Source organism: Miniopterus natalensis, chromosome X, assembly GCF_054644295.1.
Source record: "Miniopterus natalensis isolate mMinNat1 chromosome X, mMinNat1.hap1, whole genome shotgun sequence".
Classification (NCBI taxonomy): Eukaryota; Metazoa; Chordata; class Mammalia; order Chiroptera; family Miniopteridae; genus Miniopterus; species Miniopterus natalensis.
In genome coordinates, this window is record NC_142103.1 from 106183158 (window position 1) to 106205657 (window position 22500).

The 22500-nt window shown below is 46.9% G+C and overlaps 2 protein-coding genes across 9 annotated transcripts in view; one reads left to right on the top strand and one right to left on the bottom strand.

Annotated features, from left to right (window-relative positions):
• Positions 1-17407, top strand: part of LOC148090659 (dentin sialophosphoprotein-like) — a 25681-nt gene extending 8274 nt beyond the window's left edge. Inside the window, exons 2-4 of the mRNA XM_087829432.1 lie at positions 11545-12341; positions 12818-13774; positions 17384-17407. Of these exons, the coding sequence (XP_087685558.1) occupies positions 11545-12341; positions 12818-13774; positions 17384-17407 (1778 nt within the window). The remainder of the gene's footprint in view (positions 1-11544; positions 12342-12817; positions 13775-17383) is intronic.
• AKAP17A (A-kinase anchoring protein 17A) overlaps positions 1-22500 on the bottom strand; it is a 75786-nt gene that overhangs the window by 28893 nt on the left and 24393 nt on the right. The window contains exons 1-3 of one of the 8 annotated variants that reach the window (XR_015713717.1): positions 20247-20333; positions 19580-19802; positions 5050-5501 (exon numbers count right to left, since the gene is read on the bottom strand). Coding sequence is in view for 1 of the 8 variants with exons in the window: in XM_087813571.1 (XP_087669697.1) it covers positions 20247-20281 (35 nt within the window). In the remaining 7 variants the exon portion in view is untranslated. Of the gene's footprint in view, positions 1-5049; positions 5502-5680; positions 6642-14819; positions 15360-16144; positions 17465-19579; positions 19803-20246; positions 20334-21503; positions 21519-22500 lie in introns of those variants that run through there. The other 7 variants (XR_015713719.1, XR_015713718.1, XR_015713715.1 and 4 more) reach the window with 7 other exon arrangements.

Below are 22500 nucleotides of genomic sequence, written 5' to 3' on the forward strand. Positions count from 1 at the left end.
AGCCTGGGTAGCAGCGAGCCCCGCGTGCCCGCTGGGGAGGCGACTTGGGAATTCCCACCGCTGTACAAAGGAGGCGGTCACCCACGGTTTGGCTCACATGAAGGGAACAGGAACTACAGGGTGGGTGGATGCATCTGTTTCCAAACAGAACAGGGGGCTGCTGTTGTTGTTTCTGCCCCTGACGTGTTGGTCCAGTACGCGTGGTCGGAGCGGGGCCCTGACACTGGAGAGCTAAGGAGCCGGGGCGTTATAATCGGTACTGGCAGTTGGAGTGTGAGTCTCTCTCGGTAGAATCGCGCATGCCGGGGGGGTCGTTGAGGATCCTTTTCAGAAGTTTCCATGCCAGCCTTTTGAGGTGGTGATGTGAGCCCAGGATGTGGCCGCTGGACCCTGGTGGCCAACTCCAGTCCAGGAGACAAGTGGGACCCAGACTGAGAAGTGGGAGCCCTGTGGTTGGAAGCATGGGGCCCCCAAGTGCTTGTTGACTATGCAGGTGTGCTGGGGCTGTGAAGGGCAAGGCCAGTCCTACATTCAAAAGAGAGACAAACCAGCAGGCGGGCACTGGGGTAGGATGAAGAGGGTGCCTGGCTGGCTGGCTGGCTAGGTATGTGGGTGGGTGGGTATGTGGGTGCATGGATGGATGGATATATGGGAGAATGGATGGGTGGGTGGATGGATGCATGCATGCATGGATAGATGGATGGGTGCCTGGCTGGCTGGATAGTGGATAGGGAGTTTGGTACAGGGATGAATGAATGGATGGACAGATGGATGGATGGATGGATGGATGGATGGATGGATGGATGGATGGATGGTGAGTGGATGGATGGATGGGTATATGGGTGAATGAGTGGGTGGTTATATGGGTTTATGAGTGGGTGGATGGGTGGGTATATAGGTGGATGGGTAGATAGATGAATGAATGGGTGTATGAGTGGGTGGGTGTATGATGGATGGATAGACATAAAATAAACCAATGATGAACAGAAAGATGAATGATGAATGATTAAAGATTCTCAAGCATGTAGAAGAGTTTCTCTTTCTAGACCAAACCCAAAGAAAGTAGAAGGGAAATGACCAAGAGTAGAAATCAGCAGAACAGAAAACAAACACACATCAGAGAAAAATCCACAGTGGAGTCTACATCGTGGGGTGGTTTTGATGGTTGAGTAAGATGCTGGTGGAGATTAAATCCCTGATAAATGTCATTCTCACTGGAGGTTTTTCCCAAACAGTGAAGGATTCCTAGTTCTCGGTGCTTGACTCACATGGACTCATACAACCCTTGTGATGTCCCTCTGACAAAGTTATTGACACTCTTTACACATGAGGAAACTGAGGCACAGACAGAGTCATGTACCATTCACTTATTCTTCCATCCATTCACCATTCATGCATTCACCCATTCACCCATCCATCCATCCATCCATCCATCCATCCAACCATCCATCCATCCATCCTTCCTTCCATCCACCCTTCCATCCATCCATCCATCCATCCATCCATCCATCCAACCATCCATCCATCCATCCTTCCTTCCATCCACCCTTCCATCCATCCATCCATCCATCCATCCATCCATCCATCCATCCATCCATCCATCCACCCATCCACACACATATCCATCCATCCATCCATCCATCCATCCATCCATCCATCCATCCTTCCTTCCTTCCTTCTTTCCTTCCATCCACCCTTCCATCCATCCATCCATCCATCCATCCATCCATCCATCCATCCATCCATCCATCCACCCATCCACACACATATCCATCCATCCAACCATCCATCCATCCATCCATCCATCCATCCATCCATCCATCCATCCATCATCCATCCATCCATCCATCCATCCATCCATCCATCCATCCATCCATCCATCTAACCACTTATCCATCCATCCATCCATCCATCCATCCATCCATCCATCCATCCATCCATCCATCCATCCATCTAACCACTTATCCATCCATCCATCCATCCATCCATCCATCCCACTAATCCATCCATCCATCCATCCCACTAATCCATCCATCCATCCATCCATCCATCCATCCATCCATCCATCCATCCATCCCACTAATCCATCCATCCATCCATCCCACTAATCCATCCATCCATCCATCCATCCATCCATCCATCCATCCATCCATCCATCCATCCATCCCACTAATCAATCCATCCATCCATCCATCCATCCATCCATCCATCCATCCATCCATCCATCCACTCACTAATCATTCCATCCACCTATCCATCCACCCACGTAACCAGCCATTATTTTTTTCATATTTCTCCTCTGCTGGCTTTAATGGAAGTGTGCTCCTCAAAAACATTCTCAAACTCTCTTTTTTCACTGTCTCATTTTCCATTGAGAGACAGCCTATATTTCATAACGTCTCCTGACCAACCGACCATCAACCTTTCATACGGTTTCATTAACTCCAGCTCACCTGTCCTGGTCCTATTTAAAATAGCAATGTTTTGTTACCTGGGATTTTTGCATCAATGCTTACTCTTTTTAAATATAGCATGAGATGTTCACCATTATGTTGGTGAGCGAGTTTTGGGCACATATTTTTATAGCCTCCCCCAGGAGAAGCAGTGAGCAAACAGGAGGAAACTGCCACTCCTGAGTTTCTGTTTTGTTTTCAGGGGTGTGTGTGTTTTTTTTTTCTCAGCAACTGGGTTGCCATCACATCTCAGTCACTCGGCCTTGCAGGACTCCAGGTACCAGGGGGGTGTTTGAATGCTGGTCCTTCTCAGAGGTGTGGCTGCCCTGAGTGCTCTGTTCCCCTGGGCTGAGGAGCGAGGTGGGGCTGGCTGTTCATTTCCTGCCTCCTCTGGTTCCATTTTCATCTCAACACTCATCCTGCGGCCACTGTGACAAGACCGACATGCAATACCCTAGGGACGTATGGAGCTGGAAGGGTCGTTGGCCACTGTATCCGCCTTCTGTCCTTCTACCCGGGGGGGGGGGCACTCTCGTGCTCAGGACTCCCCATAAACCAGTGTCTTGGTGCTCCCTGTGTCTTCCGCCTGTCTTGGGCTGCCAGAGAAATGTCACTCATTGTGGATCTTGGATGTTTATAGGAGCAACGGAGCCTAGAACAATAGAAATTTGTTCTGTCTGCATCCTGGAGACCAGCCGTCTGAGATCCAGGGGTCCCAGGGCCGAGCTCCCTCCCCAGGCCCCAGGGGAGGGTCCTTCCTGCCTCTCCCAGCTCCTGGGGCTCCAGGCGTCCCTGGGCTGGTGGCCGCCTCCCTCCCGTCTCTGCCTCCGTCTCCATGTGGCTTCCCCTCTGTGTCTGTCTCCACTTCTGTCTCTTACAAGGACCCTGTCCTTGGACGTCGGGCACCCCTGACCCAGGACGACCGCATCTCAGAATCTTCACGTCACCCCATCTGCAGACACCCTGTTTCCCGATAAAGTCTCATTCCCAGGTTCCAAGGGTCAGGACATATGTGTTTAGGGGGCCACCATTCAGCTGTCCCTGTGGCCTCGTTTCTGCAGGGCCAGCTGGGGAGGAGGCTGGCTCAGGAAGGGACAGCAGGTGGGGGCCAGAGGGGCGAGGGGGAGGGGGCAGCAGGGCCGGGCACCTCCAGAAGGTCGCGTGTAGGGGAAGCAGTCAGGGTCCCCTGAGGGGGGATAGAAAGAGGAACCAGCCCCTAGTGGGGTTTGTCCCTTTGTCACCGACACAAACTCTGTGTCAGAAGTGGGGGGGGCGGCATAAGAATAGGTGTCCGCACATTTATTTTCTATGCATGTTACACTCACTGGGTGGTTGCCCCCACCGCCAGCCTATTAGATGAGTTTACTTCCAAATATAAAAATGAGAGCTAGCCCGGCCCGTGTGGCTCGGCAGCTGAGCGTCGACTTATGAACCAGGAGGTCAGGGTTCGATTCCCGGTCGGGGCACAGGCCCGGGCTGTGCTCTCCATCCCCAGTCGGGGGCGAGCAGGAGGCAGCCGATCCATGACTCTCTCTCTCATCACTGACGTTTCTCTCTCTCCCTCTCCCTTCGTTTCTCGGAAATCAATCAATAAAATATTTTTTTTTAAAGTCAAAAAAAAAAAAGAAAGGTCAGCATTGAAAATCCCCACTTGCCACAGGACAGAACCAAAATCAGCCACGAGCGGCGAAAGAGCAGACTGGGCTCGGGTTCAGATCCTGGGGACTCTCCCGGTTTAGCGCTGAAAGTCCCATCTCCTGGAAAATCCCTGGTCCCCAGAAACCCGGGCAGCTGGTGGCCGCAGCTGACAACCGTCTAGCTTGGGTGCGTCCAGGCGAATGTCACCGGGAGGCCAGACTGAGACACAGAACCTGGGTATGGGTCCTCGTGTCACAGTCTTTGTGGGCCCATGGGGAGGGAGCTGAGCTCTGAGGGAGACTCAGAGGGCGCTGGCCAGGGGACGGACCCCAGACACACAAGTCACCTTCTCCTGGTTACGAGATGTCACCAAGAGCTTCCTAGGAACTTGGCTTGGCCTGAAAATTCCCAGCTGCTCCTGAACCTAAAAAGTCCCCACCCGCATTGGCTTCTGTCCCTCCTGCCTCCCTTTGTGTTGTGCGTGACTTCACGGGGCCACCGGGCTCCCGGGAACATGTCCCATCCCTGGGGCTGCCCCTGAGCAGAAAACCCCACGTCTGTGTGGGCAGCGCTCTATTGTCTCTGTGCACAGCCGTCGGAAAAGTGACTCAGATATCCACAGATTCCTCTTTTCCTTGCCAAGGGCAAAGGGCTTCATTTTGGGTGGTGTTGTTTTTTAAATTTATCTATATGATCTCCAGGACTTGGTCACGGTCCTGAACCGAAACTCTGTCCCCATGAAACCGAAACTCCCCCCTTTCCCCTCCCCAGCCCCCGCCGGGGCCAGGAATCAAACCCGCAACCCCAGGTTCGTGTCCTTGACCAGGAATCGAACTTGCGACCCCTCCGTGCTCATGGCCCCGGCGCTCTAACCACTGAGCCACTCTGGCCGGGGCTCTACACTCTTCTGAAGTCATTTGCCCCTAAAGTTAAAAAAAAAAAAAAAAAGAGACAGAGAGAAGGCTGAGGTTTTATATTTTGCTTTGCGTGGATGTTAGCAAAGCTTTTTGTTGTTAGTTTTGTTACAATTTTTAAAAAAGATTTGGGTCAATATATAGTTTAATAATTTGTTACAGTATCCATAATAACTTATGTGATAATATTGGTTACACTGTGAGTCTTTGTTATACTGTTGCGATTGATTTTTATACAATGTTTCTTCCTAATTTTATTTTATTTATTTTTCCCTAATTGCAGAATGAGCAGTGTGTTAGTGTGGCAGGCCTGCCACAGGTTGCGGGGGGCTTCAACCACAGACAATCGCCTCCCGGTCCTGGAGGCTGGACGTCCGAGATCCAGGCGTGGGCAGGGCTGGTTCCTCGGGGTCCTGGGGGTTAGGGCTTCAACACGGTAAAGCTCAGCCCCTGCGAAGGGAAATCTTAGCAAATATATAACAGTCCAGCTGCTTCCCTGACAATAGAGAGCATTTGAATGACAATCTAATCAGTTTTTCAATACTTCATCTGAACATAAATATTTAAAAAAAAATAAATTTAGTCCTGGCTGGTATGGCTCAGTGATTAGAGCATGGGCCACACACTGGAGGGACTTGGGTTGACTCCAGGGCATGTACCTGGGTTGCAGGTGCGATTCCTGGCCCAGGTCGGGGCAGGTGTGGGAGGCGACCAATGCATGTGTCTCTTTCACATGGATGTTTTTCTCTCTCCCTCCCTTCCCTCTCTCTAAAAATCAATGGAAAAAATATCCTCCTGTGAGGATTAACAAATAATAATAAAATAATAATAATAATTAATAAGATAGTCATCGAAAGCCGTGCTTAAAACTTCATTACATGGTCTCATCCTAAACTCACCCTCAGGAAATGATTCCTGCATATACTGAGGTGACACTTAATTTCTTTTAATTTCTTAATAACGTGTTGGTTTTTTGTTTTTTTTTAAAAAAATGTATTTTAAAAAACTTATGTAAAACCGGCTCCAGTGACCTTCTGTGCCCCCAGGGGCCCATCTGGAAACAGAGGAACCTCTCCCATCCATTGTGGCTCTGGGTTTCACAACCTTTGTGCGTTTAATTAAACCTGCAGATGACAGGGTGCCGTTAGAAGCGGCCCCATAGGCTCCCTGTAGGGTTGGGAACTGTGTCATCGGCGTGTGTCCGGTTGGGGGACGGGCCAGAGGATCCCCAGGAGGGCAGGGAGCCGGATCTTGGCTCCATTCCTGTCTGCAGCTTCCCCTGAAGGGCCCGTCTCCTCTGTGCCACAGTGAGGGTCCCCGCCGTCCGGCTCAGACCAGCTTCACCGGGTCAGCTCACTCAGGACCCCAACTGTAAGTCACTCACGAGATGGGGGGGGCAGGCAGGACAGTGTGCCCGCGGGGGCAAGGCACACCCAGGGGTGAGGGAAGTCTCTTTGTTTTAAAGATGCTGTTTAATTGGGGCAGGGTGCAGCTCAGCTCAGTTCAACGCCTTGTGCTATTTTAACCCGGGCCCCCCAAAGTCCTGCAAGGGTGTTTGTGGGACACGCGGAGAGAACACGGGGTCTGCAAGGGACTCCTCAGATGCGAGTGGGGGTGCCGGCGATGGTGGAGGCTGCTGTGGGAAAAAACAAAAACATTCTTACACATCTCGAGATGTTGAACCAGGAAATAGCATGAGTTAAGAAACTGGTCTAAGATCCATATCTGGAGACGGGCGGAGTGGGTTGTGGGGTGCCTCATGCACGTGGCTGCGGTGGAATTGTCGCGTGTCGCCCAGACAGAAAGTGTGGGTTTTGTGGGTGCCTCCTCTGGAATTCTGTCTGCCCACTCGGGGCACCCCTGCTCCTAGTGGGTGAGTTGTAACACTTTTGCTGGCAAGCAATGGACACTTGACTCACGCTGGCGTGGAAACTGTCCAATCGGATAATTAGGAATCTCGGTGCAGCTTCAGGCATGGCTTGATCCAGGAGCTGAAGTGGTTGTCGGCTCCCCTTCTCTGTCTCTGGCTCTCTGGTTTAGCTCCGTGTTTCTCTGTCTCCTGTAGCTTCAGGCTTTAGTGTCTTTTGAGGTAGGGTCACTCATTCTGTGTGGAGGGAAAGAGGGATCCAGGCATCCCCTGGCCCCGTATCTTCTCAGAAAAAGAGAAAATAGATACTTTTTTCTCAGCACCCCCGAGTCACAGCTCCTGAAGGTTCTGTTGGGCTCTGCTAGGGTCCAAGGACCACCCCTTGGATCAATCCCTGTGGACGGATAGGGGGAGCACTGTGACTGGTCAAGCATGGGCCACACGCCTATTCCTGTGTGATTGACAGTCCTGTGGACCACACAGCTTGAAGGAGGAGGATCCAGGAGAGGGAGGAGTGCTGGGCGCAGAAGGGGGGATGGACCCCAAAACACAGCCATCTTCTTTCTGTTCATTCATGCATGCATTCGCTCATCCATTCACTCTGCACCTATGGACGTCTTCCTGGGTGTCATGCATCCATCCATCCATCCATCCATCCATCCATCCATCCATCCATTCATCCCCATCCATCCATCCACCCATCCACCCATCCATCCATCCACTCTACATATATGGACGTTATCCTGGGTGTCATCCATCCATCCATCCATCCATCCATCCATCCATCCATCCATCCATCCATCCATCCATCCATCCACTCTGCACCTATGGATGTCATCCTGGATGTTATCCATCCATTTATTCATTCGTTTGTTCATTCATTCACTCTACATCTATGGATGTCATCCTGGGTGTCATCCATCCATCCATCCACCCATCCACTCTGCACCTATGGACGTCATCTTGGGTGTCTTCCATCCATTAATTAATTAATTCACTCTGCATCTATAGAAGTCATCCTGGGTGTCATCCATCCATCCACCCATTCATTCATTCGTTCACTCTACATCTATGGAAGTCATCTTGGGTGCCATCCATCCATCCATCCATCCATCCATCCATCCATCCATCCATCCATCCATCCATCCACTCTGCATATATAGACGTCATCCTGGGTGTCATTCATGCATAATCTCTGAACTTATGGACATCACCCTGTGTGTCATGCACTCATCCATTCATTCATTCGCTCACTCCACACTTACTCAAAAAGCATTGTGTTTCTTTTATCGAGACCATCCTGTGTGTCCAGCTCTAACCTCAGGACGGCAGTGACCCATGCCTGGCCTGAAGGGGAGGGTCCTCGCCAGCAATCCTGGTGCAATGCTGTGTGTATGTGCACACTTTCTTGGAGAGGTCTGGCATGAACGCTGCCCTGGCAGGAAACGGGAAGCGGAAGGGTGGCCATGCATTCCCAAGGACCACACAGGCGCAGGGGGGTGAGGGGATTGTTGGGCAGGAAAACAGGAGGCGTCTGGGAGTCGGTCCCACTGGTGTGGGCATTCATCCAGGTGGACAACAGTTTAGAGGGAGGGGACCAGCACACTCTCCTTGCCTGAGACAAAGCTGGGACAATTGCCCAGATTTTGACTCATGGCCACTCACTGCTTCCCTCCTGGGTAGAATGTATCTGGGAGCCTCGCCAGGCCACTCCACTTCCACAGGTCACGACCCAGGCAGGCCGAGGGGTCCCTGGGGGGCTCTGCTGTCCAGCCCCAGATAGCCCGTGGGAATCTTGCTGAGACCTTCTCTTTTCTCCATTTCTTTTGAGTTGTCCTCACAGCCATATCTTACACGTCTTCTTATCAAGGTGGATGACCTCAAGTGAGGACAGTTTTGCACTTTAGGGACAACCAGGACAGATAAAAGGTGGCCGGTGTTGCTCAGTGGTTAGAGCATCAGGCTGTGCACTGAAGGGTTGCTGGTTCAACTCCCAGTCAAGGACACGTACCTGGGTTGCAGGTTCGATCCAGGGCTCCTGTTCGGGTGCATGCAGGAGGCAACCAGTTGATGTGTCGCATTCACATTGACCTCTCTCTCTCTCTCTCTCTCCCCCTCCCTCCCTCCCTTCCACTATCTCTAAGAATCAATAGAAAAAGAAATATCCTCCTGTGAGGATTAACAACAACAAACAAAAAGCTCGGGGCTTGAGTTCGGGAACCCTCGGGTGCCTCAGTTTCCCCATTTGTCAGGAGTGTCTTCCCAGGACAGTCCTAGTCTAAAACATGTATACACATTGACAGTGACACAGGTGCAAGGAGGGGAGAGGTGAAGTCCAAGGGCTCGAGGACCTCTTGGCCCGAGGTGTCCACGTCCCGTCCAGGGTCCCGATGCCAGGAAGAGAGCCTGTGGGCTTTGGGAAATAAGGGAGCAAGAACAATATGAGGCCCCCGGGGACCTCGGGTCCGTCAACACTGGCTTCCTGGATGGGAGCGTGATGTCATCTGTGAGGATGTTGAGGACGGCGGGGATGGAAGATCCACCCATTCCTCCTGACCCGAGTCCTGCCTGAGATTCAATGGGCCACGGTGGCCACAGACCAGACGATGTGGGCAGCCACCTCTAGTGACCTGAGGGACACGGACAAGGCCGAGACTAAGGGGTGGAAACCGCAGAACGTGCAGCCGCCAGGGAGTCAGGAGTGCATGGGCAAAGGGGCCGATGAAGACTCAGAGAAGTAAAGCAGAAATGTTTTTACATTTCTCCTTGCAATTTGAGGCATTAAAAATAATAATAATAATAAGGTATAGTTTCTGCACAACATACAATCAACCTTGCAAAGTGTATAATTCACTGGCATTTAGCATATTCACCATGTTGTGCAACCAATATCTCTATCTGGTTCCAGAACATTTTAATCCCCACCACCAAGGAGCCCTGTCCCTGTTAAGTCATCACCCCTCCCTCCCATCTCCCTCTCTCAGCCCCTGACAACCACTAATCCACTTTCTGTCTGTGGATTTTCCTGTTCTGAATGTTTCTTATACATAGAAAAAGACACTGTCTGGCCTTTTGTGTCCAGCTTCTTTCACTGAACACCCCGTGTTCAAGGTCCATCCATGTTGCAGCCTGTGGCAGAGCTTCACTCTTTTTCATGGCTGTGTAATATTCCATCGAATGGATGGACCCCATGCTGTTTATCCAGCCATCCATCAATAGACACTTGGGTTGCTTCCAATTTGGAAATGGTGACTAATTCTACCGTGAACTCAGGTGTACGTGTTTCTGCATGGACGTATGTTTTCATTTCTCTTGGGCTCTACTGAGGAGCGGAATTGCTGGGCCGCATAACAACTGTGTGTTCCATTGAGGAACTGCTGCATGGTTTCCATGGGGCAATTTGCAAAGAGAGAAGAGTTGAAGGGGACAGGGATGACCCTGGTCCTTGCTCGGAGAGTGCAGCAAGGCCTTTTGCTTCACCTGACCCCATGACTTCCTACCCCAGAGGGTTCGGCCTCACCTACATCCAACCTGACTTTTATGTAAGTGATGGCAATCAATCAATGTATTAATGACTTTCTCCTGTGACAGGCCACACAAAGTGTGCTGATAATGCCATTTAAGCCCTCACATAGTCTTTTGAGTGATTAGTTCCTACATTTGGTGTTAAAAGTATGTCCCCCCAATTCTTGTCCACCCAGAACATCAGAGTGGGTTCTTATTTGGAAAGAGGGTCTTTGCAGATGGGATGAAGTTGAGGATCTGAGATGAGGTCATCCTGAGTCAGAGTGGCCCTACATCCAATCACAGGGTCCTTGTAAGAGACAGAAGAGGCCCAGCCGGCGTGGCTCACTAGTTGAGCATCGACCCATGAACCAGGAGGTCACCAGTTCAATTCTCGGTCAGGGCACATGCCCAGGTTTCAGGCTCAATCCCTAGTGGGAGCATGTAGGAGGCAGGCGATCCACGATTCTCTGTCATCATTGATGTTTCTCTCTCTCTCCCTTTCCCTTCCTCTCTCTGACATCAGTAAAAATATGTTTTTGTTGTTGTTTTTGAAGAGAGAGACAGAAGGGGAGACAGAGACACAGAGGAGAAGCCACATGGAGACAGAGGCAGAGATGGGAAAGTCCAGAGAAAGGTAAGATTAAATTGATAGGTAAAAGTGATAGATGATAGATAGACAGATGATAGGTAGATAGATAGATGATAGATAGATGACAGATGGATACATGAGTAGATGGATGGAAAAGTTAACCACATTTGCCCCAAATGCTTCTCCCTTGATGGTCTCATTTTAACCCACAATTTATCATCTTAAGGAAAGGTCTCACTTATCCATTAAACCTTCCCCTCGAAGCAACCAGCCCTACCGACACCTTGATTTTGGACATGTGGCCTTCAGGACTGTGAGGGAATAAATTTCCACTGTCAAAAGCCCCCAGCTTGTGATAATTTGTTCAAGGTGGAAACTGGGCTCACAGCAGGAGGCTCCTGTCTAAAGCCCCCCAGTTCTCCATGGACAGACTTGGGACTTGAACCCCGATCTTGATAGCCCTGCAGTCCAGGCTGGTCCCCACCAAGCCATTGTGCCTCTGTGGGGCAGGTGATCTATTTCACACGGAAAATACAGGGGACTGGATCTGTTTAGGGGATTTTCCGAATCATAAAGATCAGAATGGGGGCACAGGAAAACCAGAAACATATGGTCATGATGGGATACATGGAAAAGAAGAGAGTACCACATCCAATGATATTAGGGGACAAGTAAGCACTATTGACAATACTGGAGCAGCAAAGAGGAGCAATATTAATAGAAATGGTGATGAGAATTTGAAAAGTGGGGATGTTGGAGATGCAAATCAGAGTGAGAATGGCACTGTTGTTAAAGAAGATGAACATCAAGTATCTGGAAGCAGTAATAGTACAGGCTGGGAGGGTGGAGCAGATGGGAATTCCTGTAGAAATGAGAGTGAAACAAGTGAAATAACACCTCAGAAAGAAGGTGAGAGAAACGGTCATGAGGAGGCAGCCATAACACCGGGGGCTTGCGATAGAGAAGACGCTGGCCTAGATAATTCTGATGGGAGCCCTAGCGGGGATGGAGCAGATGAGGGTGAAGACGGGGGCTCTGGTGATCATGAAGAAACAGGAAATGGAAAAGAGGGCACTGATAACAGCAAGGGCCAGGAGGGTCAGAGTCATGTAAAAGAAGATGACAATGATACTAGCTTAGGCCAAAATTCAGTTAGTGGTGAAGACAGCCCTGAGGACAAAGAAGATCCCCATGATGTGGATGGAGACGATGTCTCCAAGAGTGAGGAGGATTCTGATGGTATTCCAGAAGAAAATGATAGCCCCCAAATAGAGGACATCCAAAAACCCAGTCTCAGAGAAAATAATAGTGTGGATAATGGAATTACCCAAGAATCAAAGCCAAGTACTAACGAGAAGAGCCAAGATAAGTTAGTTTGTGAAGTTGGTTTTTTTAAAAGGCAGTTTAAATTCTCCCCTCCACCTACTAATGGTAGCACAAACATAATCATGACAAGCAGTCATGTATTTTTGTACCTAAATTACTTGAATATTTGATGGGAAAGCCAGAGTCCGTACTAGACTTTGATATACAACAATTTAAAAAATCAGACATTTCTGAAAACTTGGTCACAATTCTAGAAAAGTCTTCCTATGCTAAATAATGGCTGCACCATGTAATGGTTTATAAAAGTTCCTACTGGGTATAAATGTGGATGGGTTGTTATAACCTAAACATTAGAGCATTTTCAAGTGCTGAATACAGCACATTTTCACTAACATGTTTCTGAAGTACTGGAAGCTAAACTTCTGTTTCTCTGGTCACTTTCCTCAGTCATTTTTCCTCAGACCAATGCGATTTTCAGCATAACATTTACGACTTAATCATTCTTTTATCCATTGTTCTATAGGGAACAGAAATAGAAGGTCCCAGCGGTGGCAACAGAAACAATATTACCAAAGAAGCTGGGAAAGTCGATGGTGATAAAGAGAGTAAACGACAACATAGAGTGATTCTGGGCAACAGAAGGACACAAGGAGAGGCTGACAGCATGCAAGAACCTGGTCAGAAAACAGAACCTGGAAATCAGGTTGAACACGGCCAAACAGAGAGTGACAGTAACGGTGATGGATATGACAGTTATGAGCTTGACCGTGAATCCATGCAAGATGATCCCAACAGCAGCGACGAGTCTAATGGCAATGATGATGCCAATTCTGAAGGAGACAACAGCAGCAGAAGCCGAGGAGATGCATCTTGTAACTCTGATGAATCAAGAGATAACGACAATGACAATGACTCGGAAGGAGAAGATGAGGACAGTGACAGCACGTCAGATGCTAATGATAGTGACAGTGATGGCAACGGCGACAACGGGAGTGATGATAGCAGCTCAGACACAAGCAAACATAAGTCAGACAGCAGTGGTAGTAGTGACAGCAGTGACAGCAGTGACAGCAGCAAGAGCAGTGACAGCAAATCAGATAGCGACAGGAAATCAGATGGTGAAAGGAAAGCAGATGGTGACAGGAAAGCAGATAGCGACAGGAAAGCAGATAGCGACAGGAAATATCAGATAGTGAAAGGAAATCAGATAGTGAAAGGATATCAGATAGTGAAAGGATATCAGATAATGAAACGAAATCAGATAATGAAAGGATATCAGATAGTGAAAGGATATCAGATAATGAAACGAAATCAGATAGTGAAAGGATATCAGATAGTGACAGGAAATCAGATAGTGAAAGGGAATCAGATAGTGACAGGAAATCAGATACTGACAGGAAATCAGATAGTGATAGGAAATCAGATAGTGACAGGAAATCAGATAGTGAAAGGGAATCAGATAGTGACAGGAAAGCAGATGGTGAAAGGAAAGCAGATGGTTACAGCAAAGCAGATAGTGACAGGAAATCAGACAGTGACAGGAAGTCAGACAGTAAAAGGATATCAGACAGTGACAGGAAAGCAGACAGTGACAGAAAATCAGACAGTGAAAGGAAATCAGATAGTGACAGGAAATCAGACAGTGAAAGGAAATCAGATAGTGAAAGGAAATCAGATAGTGAAAGGAAATCAGAGAGTGAAAGGAAATCAGAGAGTGACAGGAAATCAGATAGTGACAGGAAATCAGATAGTGAAAGGAAATCAGATAGTGAAAGGAAATCAGATAGTGAAAGGAAATCAGATAGTGAAAGGAAATCAGACAGTGACAGGAAATCAGACAGTGACAGGAAATCAGACAGTGACAGGAAATCAGACAGTGAAAGGAAATCAGACAGTGAAAGGAAATCAGATAGTGAAAGGAAATCAGACAGTGACAGGAAATCAGACAGTGACAGGAAATCAGACAGTGAAAGGAAATCAGACAGTGACAGGAAATCAGACAGTGACAGGAAATCAGACAGTGACAGGAAATCAGACAGTGACAGCAAATCAGATAGTGAGAGGATATCAGATAGTGAAAGGAAATCAGATAGTGAAAGGAAATCAGACAGTGAAAGGAAATCAGACAGTGAAAGGAAATCAGAGAGTGACAGGAAATCAGACAGTGAAAGGAAATCAGAGAGTGACAGGAAATCAGAGAGTGACAGGAAATCAGACAGTGACAGGAAATCAGACAGTGACAGGAAATCAGACAGTGACAGGAAATCAGACAGTGAAAGGAACTCAGACAGCGACAGGAAATCAGACAGTGAAAGGAAATCAGAGAGTGACAGGAAATCAGAGAGTGACAGGAAATCAGACAGTGACAGGAAATCAGACAGTGACAGGAAATCAGACAGTGACAGCAAATCAGATAGTGAGAGGATATCAGATAGTGAAAGGAAATCAGATAGTGAAAGGAAATCAGACAGTGACAGGAAATCAGACAGTGAAAGGAAATCAGAGAGTGACAGGAAATCAGAGTGACAGGAAATCAGACAGTGACAGGAAATCAGACAGTGACAGGAAATCAGACAGTGACAGCATATCAGTGGAAGTGATAGTGACAGCGAAATACAGATTTCCGGGGGAGTAGGAGAGGGGAGCAAGAACCAGAAGACCCGCAAACATCCGCAGCAACGGGGAACGAAGCCGCACTGGCGGGCTCAGTCCAAGGCCCCCTCCCTCAGAGGGAAGCCTGAATGTTCCGCCTTCGGCACACGCGTGCTAGAAACATTCTGAAAAGATTTTGCTCCAGTGCAGATCTGAACATAAAGGAACAATTGAAGTCTTTAATACTTACGCAGACCTCAAGTAATCACGTTCTACACGATACCTTCAATCGAAATGCCAAGTGCTTTAGAGGATGTGGCAAGTGAATACTTTTTATAAACAAGTGTGGCTTTGCCTTCACCTTTCGGGTAATTACATTTTCTGAATAGATGGTCTGCTCACTGCTGAGTAAAAGATGCTGTTACTGTATCCAGCTTGGCTACTAACTCATTTACTTTCTCTAAGAAGTGCACCTGTAACATAAAAAAGCAGCAATAATGTAACCTTTCTGGGAATAACCTTAGTAATTTTTGAATAGAGAATTCCAAATTAGGGAAATCCTAGAGTGTGAGAGAGGAATTCAGAGGCTGAATTAAACAAAATCTGATACCTACTATAACATTCCTGCAAACCACTGGAAATTTAGCAGAAAGTCCCCCAAACTATTGACAAAACTGATGTAGTGCGTAGAACAGTGTCTCGCCTCTAGTAGCCACTCTCCAAATATTAATAAATAAAGGAAGCCACGAATGAAGGACTCGGGGTGGGGGTGGGGTGGTGTTCAGTTTTTGAACTCTGTTTAGTGAAATCAGTTGTCTCACCAAATCCAACTTAGTTCACATTTCACTTTTAAACCCCACAAACCAAAATTTCCAGATCAGACCTTGAGACTCTCTTCTCACTATTAGTCCCTTTAATAAAGCCAACAGTTGCTAGTGGGAAGTGCTTGGAAACTACTCTTTTTTATTTGAGCCGTATGTGCAGCTAAAATCTGAGCGGGGACCCTTCAGCCTTTGTATAAATAAGGATACTTTTTAGTTTCGAGATGAAGCCCAAACGCTAGAATGTGAGGATCTCAAAGATGAATGAGTCTAGACTATGCGATTTCATAGGGTGGAGGTATACTTTATTACTCAAACTAGGACACCTTTGAGTAATAATAGGGGTGCTATCAATAATTACTTGGGGATAGGAGGTGTAAGTCAAACTGCCCAGGGACACTGGGAGATATAATAACTATAGCCATAAATCTTTAGGGTATGTTTTTAAGGTTTAGTAGCAATGATTTGTCATTTCCTTCTTTTTCCATTTAGGCAATTATTTTAGGTTTTTCTAGTTCAAAGGTAAACATCTATATAGCAAAGTTTTGGATGCAACTTTTTAAATGTTAATTTTCAACCAGGTATTAGTTGACAATTTATATTCTAAGATTAGGCATATTTTACACAAAGAGTTTCAATAGGTTATTTTTTCTGCTTCCTTCCTCCTGTAAGCAAGAGTTTATTAGTTAAGAGATCAATATTGCAAGGAATGTTTCTGAAGGCTTTAACGATACTGCTACTCATAAACTACTCGATAGCTCAAAACACTGTGAAATTTCAGGATTTCAAATTATCACAGTCATGTAAATCGCTACAAACTTCTTTCATGAAAATATGCTTTAGATTTTGAACTCCTTTAAGGTTCAGGGTTTTGTTTTGTTTTTTAAATTTAAGTGTGGTTTCTAGTATTTGTCCCACCTATTTCAACAGGTTGTGATGAGCACTCACTCAGGCAGTGGATGTGAAACTTTGTAAGTTGTACACGACATGTAAATGAAAGAGATAATGAATTCTGGTGTTATAATAAACATCTATCTATATGACTGTTCACAAGGAAATCTCCCTTTATCTTAATGAGTTTGCAAGTACTTCCTCCGTCTATCATATGTTTAAAAATTAACTGTTTTTAATTGAAAAATTAATCTATGTATGTACATAAAATAAAAAATTCAAACACTATAAAAAGGTATACAAAAATATTAAATCTCAAAAAAATTACATCTCCATCATCCCAGACCCCCAGTACTATATTTCTCTTCTCTAGAGGCAATTCCCACTACTTATATCCTTTGCAACTTTCCAGAAATATTCTATACACATATAAGCACATATGCTCCCCTTTTAGAACACATGGAGGTCTGCTATACACAATGTGATTATTTTACTGTTTTTTAAAACAATATATTTTTATTGATTTCAGAGAGAGCGGAAGGAAGAGAGGGTTAGAAACATCAATCAGTCTCGAGCGAGGGCTGAACTCACAGCCTTCGGGTGCGCGGGACGAAGCCGCACCAACCGAGCCGCCTGCCAGAGCTGCTTCTCTTTTAAATAGTAACAACAGTAACCTTTAAACACTGACTCTATTCAGAAATAAACATGAACTTGATTTAACACATCATATTACATTTATTTCAAAGCCTAATCCAGTCAGTCATAGGGCTTATGTCTGTCTCTAGGACTCAGTATATGGCCCACGTTAGGCCTTCAAATGTTTGTTGAATGAATGAATGAACAGTTTCCATATAACTTCTTAGTCCCTAAAAAAAAAAAAAAAAAAATCAAAATTTGACCTAAAAAACTAATTTTTTGGCCAATTGACATTAGGGTTTTAAAAGCTGTATTAAAAACACTTCTACTTAGGATAGCTAGAGATTTTTACTTCTGTCCCACTCCTTTTCCATTTTACAATACGATAGGTTTGAAAAATGAAAGACATGTTACTAAAAAATTGGCAAACTGAGGTGGAAATTTGATAATTCTCTGGTTGCTTTGGTTAGTTTCGATAAGAAATTAGATAACTCGGATTTTAAAAATTCAGCATGGGCTTTTAAACAGGGCTTTAATTAGGCTTTGCTTTTTGCCTTTTAAAAATTTGTCCAAATTAACTAGGTAATTGTTAAATACATGAAATAATCTAAAGGGGATTCAGACAATTCTTAAGCCTCTGCTTTCAGGCTGATAAAACTGAGGCCATTTCTATAGGAGTCTTTTGAGCCATTTACCTACTTGTGGAGACAGTGACAAGCACCACAGGCCATCGTGCAATTGCTCTGGAGTGGATCTGAAAGGGAGCTAATGTGGCCAGATTTCTGGATTGCAGCTTAGAAATGGGCTGCACATAACCCTGGCCTTCACTACAGGTACCTTCCAGGATACCATGGCTCCTCCAAATCACAGTGTAGACTGGCCTTCTGCAAAGTCTATGTAATAATTAGGTTGGGGACTACAAAGTATGGTATAACCCTTGCTTACTAAACAGCTACCTTTCAACATCTATGCCCAGAGCTCTGCATTATACTTGTCCTGAGGTCTCCTCAGCGTTGTTTTTAATCTACAGTATTTTGGAAGGAGGTTTTGACTTTCTGCTGGACAGCTACAAGAGTAAGTCCTGTCCCCCTTTTTAAAAATCCTCACCCAACGATATTTTTTTCCATTGATTTTTACAGAGTGGAAGGGAGGGAGAGAGAGAGGGAGAGAGAGAAACATTGATTTGAGTGAGACACATCGATTGGTTGCCTCTCACACGAGCACTGACTGGGGCCCAGAACTGAACCTGCAACCGAGGTACATGCCCTTGACCTGGGGTATGTGCCCTTGACCTGGAATAGAACCTGAGACCCTTAGGTTCGCAGGCGGATGCTCTAACCACTGAGCCAAACTGGACAGCTCCCTCCTGCCCCCCACTTTTTTCTCTCCCTGGAACTGTGTCCTCTCTCCTGTGAAGAAATGCAAATAACTTACTGAGATTTTATTATGTTTCCACTATCAACACAAAATTCAATAAAGGCTATTTTATAACACACAGTATTTTAATCTATAAACCAAGTGGGAGTTCGTGAAATAGGAGTAAAACTTTCCTTCCTTTCTATAGTAATGGTATCATTACATCAAGCAATCCAATTTGCAGTAAATAGGAATTTAAATTTTTGATTCACATGGACTATATGATGTCTATTCCAAGGTATCAAAATGTATATTAGACCATTTCTGAATGTGAGTCTAACAGGAATAAAGGATCATATATTTAGAAGTCCCTTATAGTAATTGCTATAATTTATTAAGAGATTGCTACATACCCAGGACAGTGCCAGGTATTGCTTACACTAATAAGTATTTATTAATCAACAATATTCATGAAAAGTGTTTTTCTGTGCTATGGATTGGACTACAATGATCACTAAGACATGCTCCTGGGTCTCAGGAGCTTTCAGTAGGGCAGGGGAACGTGTAAGTAGTCAGGCTATTTGAAAACAGTACAATAAACTAGCCATGAGGTACGCAGAAGCTGATGTGTGCAAAAAAGAGACACCAAATGCCCTCTGAAATGGGGCCAGAGAAGGCTTCTCAGAGAAGATCTTTCTGCTTAGATAGTTGGGGTAATCCTTAAGTGCAGGTATTATTATCTCAGATGGAGGAAACAAGGCTTAACAAAATCCTTACATTTTTCAAACTCACACTGCAAGTAGCAAAGGTAGAATTCTAATCCAGGACCCTAAATCCAAACGCCATGTTCTTTCCATTAGCCTAGGCTCCCTCTCGTCTGTCCCTTACAGTCTAGAAGAGCCCATGATAAGTGTGTCATCTTTTAAACACGGTCTTAGCACAATTAGTTAACACTTGATTAAAACTATTCAGAAGAGAGAGATTATTACCATCAAGAACAGCAGAAGGACAAAGTTATGGTTATGACTTTGTGGCTACGTGGCTGTTCCCCTTCACTGGCAGAGGCAGAAAGAGTCTAGGTGGCTCCAGTGGCGCCGAGCCTGATGATGCCCATATGTCTCCGTGACCACTCTAGGTATGTCTCTAGGACCACTCCAGGGTGTTCTGGAACACTGAGTCTTGACAGCCACCTTGTCATGTTCGATAAATACTCTGTGCCCAGGAAGTAGGCAAATGCTTACAAATGAAATAATCCATTACTGTGGTTATTATCTTTTGCTCTATAAGTAATTTTGTGCTATTCTTTTTTTTAAAAAACAGCCATTAACGAATATTTCTAAGGAAAACGAAGATAATCACATATTTTTGCATTTGGGCGGCAGCATGGGCCATTCCAGTAAGTATCCCTTCCTCAGAAAACCTCCTTACTTTGCTATCTCTTTCACCTAACATCATACATATACATGTATATATTTACTTAAGACTTCGCAGATAAGCTGAGCCTAAACATTTAGATTTGCATGAAAGACTCGACAAGATATCTCTGGGGTCTCAACAAAACCAAACATGACTCCAAGTTCATGCTCCCATTCTTCCAATCAAAACTCATGCTGCTCAGGAGGATTCTCATTTAAAAATTCATTCAGGTCAACTTACATTCCATGTCCAGAAATCATGAAGACTTCGTTCATCTCTGCTCATGCGCTCTGAACTTCATTCTAGTATCCATGAAAGAAGCTTTCAAGAAAGAAAAATATGGAAAGATAAGATTTTTTTTTAACATAGGAGAGAACGAACATTTTTACTCAGAGTTATTTTTTATGTGCTCACTGTAGAAAATTTGGAATATACAGATAAACACCAACAAAGAAAAATTAAGAAAATTCAACCATTTGTAATATTATTAGCCAGCCGCTATGGTGAACATTTTGATATGTTTTCGTAATACCAAACACTTTGGTATTTATGGAATTGAGTATTTTCTCAGCTATTTCAAATAGGCTCTGAAAGAGCACAGAAGTAGCCTATGACTTGGTTTTCCTTCTGCGCTGCCTCTGGTCATGCCAAGTATTCTCCGAGGGGTTTTGGCCAGGTTTATACTTAGGGTGGGTCTTGTGCTTTGCAAGAGGCTCTTGTGCAGAAATACCAAAGGTCTATCTTTTCATCTTTAGAAAAGAACGTTCCTCTTCTATAGCTGAGATGAATGGCCTGGTTAATTCTTCGATAAAATTGGCAACACCACTGTGAAAACTATCTGTGTGCTAGTTTAAATTCCACGTAAGCCCTGTAAACAGTCATTTCTCTTTTCTACGTGATTGGAGCATACTTCGGGCCCGACCCCCCAATGACTCCCCGCCCGCGGCCCCTTCCGGCGCCGCACAGACGCCGGCCCCGGGCCCTTCCGGCGCCCGAGACCCCGGCCCGCGCTCCCTCCGGCGCCCCGCAGACCCCGACCCTCGTCCCCTGCTGGCCCCCCAATGACTCCCCGCCCTCGCCCCCTCCCGGCGCCCCCGGACCGCGGCCCCTTACGGCGCCCCAGAGACCCCGGCCCGCGCTCCCTCCGGCGCCCCGCAGACCCCACCCTCGTCCCCTGCTGGCCCCCCAATGACTCCCCGCCCTCGCCCCCTCCCGGCGCCCCCGGACCGCGGCCCCTTCCGGCGCCCGAGACCCCGGCCCGCGCTCCCTCCGTCGCCCCACAGACGCCGGCCCCCGGCCCCTTCCGGCGCCCCAGAGACCCCGGCCCGCGCTCCTTCCGGCGCCCCGCAGACCCCGACCCTCGTCCCCTGCTGGCCCCCCAATGACTCCCCGCCCTCGCCCCCTCCCGGCGCCCCCGGACTGCGGCCCCTTCCGGCGCCCCAGAGACCCCGGCGCCTCGCGGCCCCGGCCCCGGCCCCGGAGGGAGGGGGCGCTCACCTGCGCGGGGCTCCGCCTGCGTCCGCCGCCGCCGCCGCCCTGGCCCCAGCTCGCTGCGCCCCCGGACGACCGCGGCAGGCGCGGCCTCTCGTCCGGAGCCAACCCCGTCCGCCGGAAGCGCCCCTGACGCGCCGCGCCGCCGCTGCCGCTGCCCGGCCCTGTGACGCACTTCCGCTTCCGGCGCTCGGGGCCGGCGGAAGCGGCCGCGCGGCGGCTCCTGGGCTCTCCTCTCGGCCCGGCCCCGCCCCTAAGGCGGGACTTCCGGCGCGGGCCCGGGAGGAGGCGGGCGGGACCCGGCTCTGCACTGCGCGTGCGCGAGTGCGCCCCGCCTCCCCCAGGGTCGAGCGAACACCTGCCCCCCAGTGCGGGCGGCGGCCGGAGTGGGCGCCCGTCCGCTTTAAGGCGCAGGCACCTAAATTATGGTGATAATCGTGTATAATACAGCAATATGCATTCGCTGCAAATTCTTTATTATCCACTCCTTTATTTATTATGCATGTTAGTTTACCATACATCCTACAATCTAATCATACATATTTATTACCTAGCCATGCACCTGTGAATTACTTCATTTATTACATATGGTGATTGGTTATCCATCATCGCTAATACAGCTATAGCACTTAAATTATTTACTATAGAACCAAGCATTTATTAATTACTTTAATTATTTATTACGTCTTGATTGTCTAGATTAGACATTTCCCTCCAGGTTGCATTACATTCTTATGTGTTTATATAGAAGAGCATAATGCAGTTTAAACATATGCTATTTTAAGTGTTTCCTATTGTCATGTTCTATGTGCTATTTATTTTTGATAACATAAAATTTAAAAATAAAAATGTTACAGTTTACACATAATACTTAATATAATTTTATATATTTATATAGTATATCCTTATATAACATATTCTTATATGGTTACATAATTGAATTATGAATTGGCCAATTATAATTGATTAAGCTCCCACATTATGCCGGATCCTGCAACAGACG